This window comes from Anarhichas minor, unplaced genomic scaffold, assembly GCF_050575085.1.
Source record: "Anarhichas minor isolate MPS153535 unplaced genomic scaffold, ASM5057508v1 ptg000054l, whole genome shotgun sequence".
NCBI lineage: Eukaryota > Metazoa > Chordata > Actinopteri > Perciformes > Anarhichadidae > Anarhichas > Anarhichas minor.
Window position 1 is genome coordinate 1,939,490 of NW_027466500.1, and position 10,204 is coordinate 1,949,693.

The 10,204-nt window shown below is 42.7% G+C and overlaps 1 protein-coding gene across 1 annotated transcript; it reads left to right on the plus strand.

Annotated features, from left to right (window-relative positions):
• Positions 1-3,771: 3,771 nt before the first annotated feature.
• Positions 3,772-9,575, plus strand: LOC142931655 (monocarboxylate transporter 9-like). Its single transcript, XM_076075680.1, has 5 exons — positions 3,772-3,969; positions 5,256-5,399; positions 6,316-6,411; positions 7,140-8,018; positions 8,278-9,575. Exons 1-5 carry the CDS (start codon positions 3,834-3,836, stop codon positions 8,460-8,462), a joined length of 1,440 nt encoding a protein of 479 aa, XP_075931795.1. The 5' UTR covers positions 3,772-3,833; the 3' UTR covers positions 8,463-9,575.
• The last annotated feature ends 629 nt before the right edge of the window (positions 9,576-10,204 follow it).

Sequence of the window (10,204 nt, forward strand, 5' to 3'; positions counted from 1 at the left end):
TTTTATCAAAATATGTCAAAAGACTGGCATGGGCTTAATGGGTAGACCTACGTAAAGTACCATTGAAGGCCATGGGTGTTCCAAAGGAGCTCTGAATAGCTATTTTCATTTTGCTTATGTCTTGCAAATGGCATTTCAAGTAGGCGTGACCAGTCTTTTGTCAATGCCGAAAAGGCCTGAATTAGAAGGCACGTCACACATTTGCTTCGATAACTCAATATCGACATAACTGATTGACTCACAATAAGAAAAGTGTCAAATATGAATAAGCAGCTTTATTGGAAGAGACATCAGACAGCGAAGATGTAGTTTTTTGTTTTTTTTCCACTCAAGACTTGCAAATGGGTTTATATGGACTGTGGGCTTAATAGGGACATTTACTCATCCTTCTGGGTGCTTGCATGGAAAAGACATTATTGACCTCAAGGAAGGGACAGAGTTGTTAGTTTACCGGTAAGTCTAGGATTTTCGTCAGCTTAGATATAGGCCAAGAATGATTTAGGTCAAAGGTGTCTCCACCCTAATGCAGTGGAACCAGTTGATGTCATACAGGATATTTGTCCAGCAGGAGAAAGCGAGGGGAGCACAGGTCATCTCGTCTCACTTTTTGCTTTCACTTCAATTTCTCTGTCTCAGTACATCAGTCACTCACTTGCCATATTAAATTAAATAACAAATTATTGTGCACAAATGTATAATCTTTAAATTTTTACTTCTCACGTTAATGTAGAGTTATAAATGGTTAAGTACAGAATGTGCTTTTGTGACAAGTTGGCCCAATATCTGGTACGTTTTCACATAATTTTCAACAAATAATGTGTGTGTGTGTATCAATAAATGTACTAAATACCTTATGCAAGCAAGTGCAATTCAGCACCAACATTGATTGTGTTCGTAGTGCGCCCTAGCCGCGCTGTAATCCACTCCCTCCCTCAGATTCCTACACACTGTCCCCGACATGCACTACATCTGGTTGAAACTGGTCTGGGGCAACATGTCAATGTAATGCCAGAGTAGAGTACAATTAACTGTGCCTCCCTTGTTCTTTTTTCACATCATTTTTCGAGCAGAAAGGGATTATGAAGCCTAAATCTTTCCTGTAAGACCCTTCCAGGCAGCAGACCTCAGCTATGGGGGAAAAAAAGCATCAAAGTTCCTGAAGAATTTTAGTTGCATTCATAGTGAAAACCAGTCTGACCTCTGATCTGCTCTCTTCATCCCTCCCGTGTTCTTACTCTGCCCCTCGTTCTTTCATCTTTTGTGTCTTCTTTGTGTTCTTCTTTCCCGTCCCTTCTCTCCACTCCTTTCCTCTGCTTTTTCTTCTGACTTTCACTGTGTTGCTGACCTGAGGTTATGAGAATGTGTGCTATCACATGATGATATAACTTTATTATGCTGCTGCAATGTGGCCAAGAGCAATTATTCTCTCTCCTTTCACACAAGAAGATTTCTCTGTAACCAACATCGGGCTTGTGTTCATTTAAATGTAATTAAAAAACATGTTTAGTCGACTACTTGGGTGTTTCTCTGCAGAATCAGGATTGTTTTTAAGTTGGAGTCAACTAAACTCCACCATGTTCGTGGAGCAATATTAATTCAAGCTATTCTGTCAGTGTGTGCCTATAATTTACTTACGTTTCCTTGGATACATCTATTTCATTTTACCGATCTGTGTTTATGTGTTTATGTATACTCTTTATCTACTACTCTTCATTGGCAGCTCATCCTCCATACCTGCAAATGTGGGGTTCCTCAGGGTTCGGTTATAGGTCCATTTCTCTTCTGTCTTTACATGCTCCCAATGGGAAGAATCATCCAATCTCATTACATTCATTTTCACATACGCTGATGATAAACACATCCATGCCTCTCAATTCACAAAATCAGGCAGATTTAAGTCAATTACAAAACTATCTCCAAGACATTAAAGACAATAATTTCCTTCAGTTAAATGAGGACAAGACAGATCCTGCTCTTTACACAAGGACTAAGCATATCCTATAGTCATCTATCTCCCCTCTTGCTGCCTATTCATGTATCACTCTTATATTCCTTAATGTTCAATCACCTTGTTGTTATGTTTTAGTGAAGGGCAGGCCAATTAAGACTATTTTATGAGTTGTGTGCATGTAGCCTATTGCTTTAATCAAAGCTCACCACGGAGAGGATTCCAAGCAGTGCACCCTGCTGGCACAGTGTGTTGCTATTAGTATTACCATCCATCAACCGGTTCAGACTGGACTCATGGCAATAGGTTCATGGAGAGAACCCACACCCAGCCCCCATCATCAGCACATGAACCCCCCCCCAACTTTCAGCTATACCAGGCAGAAGTATATTTAGATAAGTTAATTAATTTTGTACATGATTGTTCTAATTATTATTTTAACGTTTCAATTACTTTGTGAGGTGCTGTATAACAAGAAGATAAGTAAAATAGTTTTGTGTCTGTTCATACGCGGGTTTGTATGTGTGCAGCCTCCTTATTGACTTTTCAATGATTTGAGATTAAAGATGTAGCCCAGAGAAAAACAAGAAGCACGTATAAGGCTGTGGCCACAGCCTCCACATCACCGTCTGCCCGGATAGACTCTGTGCTCTTCTGTTTGCGGTGCGCTCCAGGCGCGCAAAAAGGAAGCAGCGCGTTTCCTCCTGTAGCTGCGTTCAAGCTGCTGCTGGACCAGCAAGAACAGCTTTGAACCGGTTTTTGTCGCCGGCTACAAAGCAGTATGAAAAGGATGCATAATGCGCATTGATGAAGCAGAGCGCTGTCTTGACACACGAGCGTCACAGATTCAAGCTCCGCAGCATCCGCGTGCGATGCTTTTTTTGTTTATGTCATTTGTCGGGATTTTTGTAAGAAGGGATTTTTAATAGGGAAACCCTACATGGAAAGTTCCCGTAGAGCGCGCAGCTCTGCAGGGTCCTGCTGCTGTTTTCATAGATGCTGAGGTGAGTGTCGCATGTGTTTCTAACAAACATATCAAGCGCAACATGCCCGTGTTTGTATTAAAGTGATAGGATAACATATGATGAGGAAATGCGGTTGTTGTTGTTGTTGGTGGTGAATAAAGAAGATCGTTTGAATCATACAGTAATTTTCTTCAGGATATTATTGTCTTTTAATTTGAATAAAAAAAGGAGACTATATACTGTCAACATGCTGTAAGCCTGCTTTGTAGGAAAATACATCTGAAATGTGAGGAGTTTTACACCAACTCCCCTATAAGATGCCGCATTGTAAACAAAGTGCGACCAAATGGAGTTAATGGTGCCGCAGTGATGTATAAAGTTGCTCTGGGCAACAAATTATTTATGAAAGAGGTCTGAAAAACTCAGGTCAGCATAGGAGACAGGCCTCTCCCATATGGCTGAGGATCAGAGCTGAATCATTGCGGGTGGCACAAAGCAGTGCAGCTTTCTTTACTTTCCCCACCTCCGAGGTGTGGTTAAATAGAGACAGGAACAAAAAGGGCAGTTGCCTATGGGTAAGTTCCAGTCGGTCTGTGTTCAGGACCTCACACAGGTGGCCTGCCTGTTTGTCCAGGCTAAGTGCTGCAGCAGCCTTCCTTGCATCAAGGCTTTAAGTAAGTGCATATTTTGGAAGCTATTATAGGTCCAGTTTAAAAATACTGTTCTATAACTAACATGTGATCGTTTAATTATTTTTTTACTGTCAAACCTACGACTGTATGTGTTTGTCATTCCTAGGAGCCTCTTCTCTGTCAAAGCTGTAGCAGATCCCAGTGGGCGGCAGTAGCATCAGCACCATGTCTCCGTCTACCGAGGTGCTGGACGGAGGCTGGGGATGGGTGATTGTTGTGGCCTCCTTCATGGCCCAGCTCCTGGCCTATGGATCACCCCAGTCAGTGGGCGTCCTGTACCCGGAGTGGCTGCATGCCTTCCAGGAGGGCAAAGGCATGACGGCCTGGGTGGGCTCCCTTGTGGCTGGTGTGGGACTGATAGCCAGTGAGTAGCACACACTGTTATAATGTAATACTCCTTAACATGGGTCTACTTAAGGGGTTAAATAGCCAAAATAGATGGCATTTGAATTAGATCAGCGAGGGTGCGGATATTGCTGTGAAGTTTTGGAGTCATGTTAGAGAGATAGATGGTGAAAACTGTGTGTAATCTTTCAGCAAGTTTCCCCCTTAGTTTATCTGATAATTAAATGCTGAGTAGTAAATTGGTGTTTTGGCATTGCATGCCATTATGGGCAATATATTTGCTGACGTGTGATTTAGGGGGATATACTCTCTGTTTAGTGCCAACAGTAGAACACTAAACACTCACCTTTACACCTATCTTCCTTCCATTTCCATCTCAATCATTGTACCACATGATGCCATGCCACTGATAACAAAGCAGACACAATGCTTGCTCAAAGTCTGGACAATGACTGCCATGTAATGAGGAAATACAACCCATCACCAAGGAATATGTTTACTGTAGCTTCAGGTGTTAAAAAGTTATACTTACTGTAATGTTTCAACAGGATGGAGAGAAACGGCAATGTCGTGTCAGAGAGGGGCACTTTGTGGCTCCCTGAGCAGAGTTGCTGTTATTGATTTTCTCGAAGAGCAAAGCAATTGCAAGTCATCCATGCTATGAATGTGGGAGGATCACTTAGCCCTTAACCTGCCCATAAAGGGATGAAAAGAAAGACAGATAGGGAAGAAACACTGAGTCATAACAATGACTGTATTTGTTGAGCAATTCTGTGAGTATATATGCCTACTTGATGCATATAAGAAAAGAGAAAAAGCAAATAGAAAATGCAAATCCACGGTAAAAGCTGGCGTGTGAACAAACAAACTTTTCATGAATGTCTGAAATGATTGTAAAGATATGCTCCAAGACTGTGTTGAGCAAACAGGGTCGGTGATAGTGGTCTTGGTTGACATTTCCGTCTAAGGCAGCGCTCACTCGCCAGCCTGGTTTCTTGCTGTCCTCTTTCTCAAAGAGGTGAAAATCTTGACTGGACTGATCGGTCATCGGGCGTAGCCAAGTCCTCCACACGTGTCCCAGCTGTCAGACAGCTGCAGCACTGCAGTTTCTGTAGCACTTTGTTAGAGGGAAGGAAACGTTAGATGTCACATGATGAATGAGTTGATTTTCACAGGAACTGTTTCTTATCCAGAATACAACAAGTCAAGCAACACAATATCATCACTATCCCTTGTTCCCTGATTATTTTTGTTCCTCCGTCACTCACTTTTTTTCCTTTTTGTATCTATACTCTCCTCCCTCAGGTCCTGTCTGCAGTGCCTGTGTGGACAACTTTGGGGCTCGTCCCGTGACCATCTTCAGTGGCGTAATGGTGGCGGGCGGCCTGATGCTCAGTGCCTTTGCTCCGAATGTCCAGTTCCTCATCTTTTCCTATGGGATCGTGGTTGGTAAGGAAACACTTGATGATAACCTTGGGGGGGGGGGGGGGGGGGCATCTACCTGGGTGTTTTTAGGCTACTCTAACAGATACATGCCTGCAAAGCTAATGCTAACAGCCCATCAGATAGAGGCTTGGGTCTTGTCAGTGTGGAAAAAAAAAGTGTTTGATGTCTCTTTGGTAATGGTGTTACCTGAGCTTCTTATCCCTCTAATATCTAGTGTCTAAAAGCAGGGGCACATGCAACGTTCAACTCTTACGCAACATCAGAGGCTGACTTTATCCTAAATTACCAGTTGAATGAATGCCATTTCCACTGAAAGTATGTAGAATCACAAAAAGGACATGGATCCCCATGTGACGCTTTATTGCCTCTGCAGCCTCACCAGTGTGCATGCGTGGGCCCAACACCACCTGTTATCGTGCATTAAGTGACAGCTCAGCCGTGCTTAATCCCGGTGAACCCCTCACAGTCAGCACTGCCTTTCTCACAGGCATCACTGGAGAGGGTATGCCATGCATATTTGAAGACAGTTATTTATATTTAGAGATGCCCTTAGATGTTGGCAGTGGCTGTACATCCACGTGCAGCTTGTTTACTGCTCATCATATGCTTCTTTTATGTTTTGCCGACTGCATTGCGCTAGAAACCCTATGCACAGTACACTGCAAGGATTTCCTGAGTTCATCCGCTGAAATACACAGTGCACAATGTTGTTGTGCGAAGTAGTGGACTAATATACATATTTCTAGAATTTTGAAGAAATGCAAGTGGCCTTTATACAACACATTTTCCTGACATGCACTGTACAATTGAATTCCCATTGCTGTGTTTTTGTTGTGAAAGGGAAAATCTTTTGCCCTTTTCACCTGAGTTAATATAAATTCTTCTTCTTCTGTCTGTCCTTTTCTCCTCTCTACCATAGGCCTGGGTTGTGGTCTGGTCTACGCAGCCACGTTGACAATCACCTGTCAATATTTTGACAAGAGACGTGGCCTTGCCCTCGGCATTGTCACCACAGGTATTGCCGCACTCCCCCTCTGCCCTGCGCTCACTTCGTGCACACCCGTTCTTCATGCTCACTGCTTACATATATGAGCTGTTGGGAGCCTTGGGATGCTAAGGTAAACACCTGTAGTGTAGCAAAGGCAGAGTCTTCTCTTAGGTAGGTAAGTGGACTGGTGACCAGTGACTAGATCTGTTTTGGGGAGGTTTATTAGTAGCACCCAAAGTTTATCTTTAAAGTTTAAGGTCCATTATTAATTCACAACTACTGAGCTATCTCAAAGTCTGGATATTAGTAAGTTAACATCCTGTGAAAATCTTGTTCCTGCTGACCTCCAATAGTTTAACCTTACTGTCGTGATGTAGAGGTGTACTCAAGGGTGTGTCAGTGCACTCTGACATCATTGTTGGGTTTGGTCAGAGGTGAAACAGACTTGAAACTTTCAAGCAGATGTTTGATTTCCATCCTAGTGGAAGGTTGCTCTTTAACATTATTAAAGCCACCATGTAGAATCGGAACATTTCTGGCTTTGGCGCCCCCCAGTATAAAAGAATATTGATACAACCCGTGAACACAGAGATGGTTTTTAAAACCATGTTTTTTAATCAAGATGGTCAAAAAGACTCATGCCATCAGCAGAATTTAAAAGGTGCCGTACTCTTCAGAATATGGCTTTAATTTGTATTGATTGATCTGTCCTTTTCTTACAAAAACTGAAGTTTTGTCTACCTCTGTTCCCCCAGGCACAAGTGTTGGAGCGTTCATCTATGCCTCCGCTCAGAACGAGCTGATCGTGTTGTTCGGCCTGGATGGCTGCCTGCTAATCATCGGAGCGGTAGCACTAAACCTCATGGTCTGCGCGGGCTTCATGAGGCCCCTTAACATGCCAGGGTACTACCTCAAACAGAAGGCCGCCCTGGAACGCAACACAGAGGAGCAGCTTTTCGAGAAGCCCCCGTTGGATGACCTGAAGATCACTGCAGGTTCCACCTCAACCACTACAGAGAAAACTCTCACGGTGAAAGAGTTGCTCATCACCGTTGATTCCAAAGACTTGGCCGTTCAGACAGAGAAGAAGAAAGGGGGCCTCCTGGCTGGGTTGACCATCATGAAAGTCATCAAGAAGAAGCAACAGGCTTACTATAAGTACATGCACTCCATGTACGAGATCATGCAGGACCAAGCCATGGTGTCCTTCTGTATTGCCATCTTCCTGTTCAGCCTGGGGGCGTTCCCTCCTGTGCTCTTTATAGAGGACGTGGCTCAGACTCAAGGACTCATTGAAGAAGTTAGTGTCATTCCTCTGGTATCAATAGGGGCCATTGCCACTTGTGTGGGTAAACTAGCGCTGGGTACGCTGGTGGACATCCGGTGGATTAACGGCATGTATCTGTATGGCTTCACAATGTTTGCTGGAGGTCTGGCACTGCTCTGTATCCCGAGCACTAAAAGTTATCTGGGACTGCAGATCCTGTCTGTCGTCCTGGGTTTCTTCTCTGGAAACTGGTCTCTCACCTCCTACATCACCACTAAGATTGTCGGCTTGGACAGACTGACACAAGCCCACGGCATCCTCATGTTCTTCGGGGGATTTGGGATCATGCTCGGACCCCCTATTGTCGGTAAGAGAGCTGTATCTTGCTACACCAGCAATTATTGGTTAGATACAAGTGGTACAGATATTATTTTTTTGTGCATGGATAAACTGTCGTAAGGCCATGTTGTCAGAGACATTTCAAAAGTCAAAATGTTAAATCAGGCAGGCAGAGCAAAGAAAAGGGCATTCAATAAGGAACCAGCTTGTCATTATTTAGCTGACTGGTGTATATGCCAGGAATTCCTGCTGACTCTGCTCACACTGTTTCTCTCATCTGTTTCCAGGGTGGTTCTTTGACTGGACACAGTCATATGACTTGGCTTTCTACTTTAGTGGGGGCTGTGTGGAGCTGGGAGCATTAATTTTATTTCTGCTCAACCTTCCCTGCTGGAACAGGAAGCACTCGGAGAACGACAGACCGGATGTCCATTACACCAGCAACTGTGAAAAAGTTGCCTCTGTAGCCTGAATATAAGCACCTTTCAGAAGGACTCAAATCCTTTCCCTTACTGCCCAGCAACTGTCCTCTGATAAACTACACACAAAAACCTTCTGGGGGGAATTTTCTGTCTTTGACTTTACAGGAGTTTCCTCCTTACTTCTGCTGCCAGGTTCTAATATACCAAAATACTTGCCAGAGGTTTTGAAATACAGGCCTTTCTTCTGTACTTCGCCTGCATTTCTCAGGTTCAAACCATATACTGCAGATCTTTTTAAAGGTTTGCCTCTGATGCCTGTGTTGATTTTTTTATTTTTATTATTGCCTCATTTTACGAGGCCAACTGAACAATATTGTTCAACTCCCAAATTCAATATTGTGTTTGTGTAAACACAGGTTTTCACTTTACTGTAGCTTTGAAAAAAAGACATGGTTCCGTTCATAATACCTGGGAGAAAAACATTGGGTGTTACTTTAACAGAATAACAACATTAGAAACCACTCTGCAAATGCACAACAATCTCCCAGGAATCTTACTGGAACAGAAAATACAGGGATTGGAACGAGGGAGGGGGCACTTTTTTGATAATTGTTATTATAGCAACACATTTCTATTTGGTATTTTTTTTTTATTGTATATCTTAATTACACAACCATGTATCTTTCCAAAGCATAAATTATAGTCAATGCCTGTCAACACATAATGCCTGTTGGAACAATACAAAAGCCTTGCTTTATGGATCATTTTTGAGTTCCACATACCTCCTGTGTCTACATCAGGTAGAGACTTTTTCAATAAGTTATGCTGATTCAAAAATATGTAAAAAACACAGAAGAGATCCTATTGTGTTTTGAACCTTAACAGCATGTTGATTATCTTTGTGGCATGATCATCATGACCTCTGCTAGCATTGATTTTGACCAGGCTGGTCCTTTTCCATCACTGTTGTGTGTGGTATATATTTATGTTTACGTCGTGTGTGTATGTGTCTGCACACGCATGTTCGCATATGTGCACAGGATTGTGCGTGTGCATTGTTTGATAAACTTTTGTGTTAGCACTAGTTTGTAAAGTCCTATGTGCTAGTGACTTATATATGCACAAAACTGGCCATAGAGCTGTAATACACTGTTTTTGTTTAAGTTGTAAGTTGATTATTGTGATCCTAATTGTAATAAATACATTGCAATAGGCTTTTAGAATCACTTGAATGTTGTTAAAGACACCAATACAAATTTTTTGATAGTTCTAGTTTCAGGCATAAGGGTACATCTGGGACAATAGCGTTTGCTTATTGTGTTTGAAGAGGGTATTCACAAGGTGCAGAGGAGGAGCAATTAGTACTGACCTAGAAGAGACAGCATGTTTGGCTGTCACCTCTTAGCCACTCGGTATTTTGTATGCCAGTATTACAATATTTATGTATGTTATTGTTTTATTATATCAGTTTATTTAAAAAAAAAAGTGCCAATAAAAGATATTTGGATTAATGATAGTGAGTGTCAAGGTTTGTGACGTATTTATCATGGAGTCTGGACCACAACCGTGCGGCCATATTTGTGAGCTGCAAACGGCCGCACTGTTGGAGAAGAAGCTCCCATGAAAGTATAAAAAAAAAAAAAAAAATGTCTGCTTTCCCTTCTCCTGGCAACCCCAGGACGAGTCACCATGGTTACACGGGTGTCACGTGACTGGCAACGTAAACACGAGCGGTGGTGAAGCAAGCTATCCGTACATCTAGCTAGCCGTACTCCATCACAACAGCGTTTAT

Bases quoted from the DNA above. Each gene is read 5' to 3' on its own strand.
- LOC142931655 (XM_076075680.1), top strand. From the start codon at position 3,834: ATGGCCCAGCTCCTGGCCTATGGATCACCCCAGTCAGTGGGCGTCCTG. The intron at 6,412-7,139 runs GTATTGCCGCAC...CTGTTCCCCCAG, and splicing joins CCTCGGCATTGTCACCACAG to GCACAAGTGTTGGAGCGTTC. The intron at 8,019-8,277 runs GTAAGAGAGCTG...ATCTGTTTCCAG, and splicing joins GCTCGGACCCCCTATTGTCG to GGTGGTTCTTTGACTGGACA.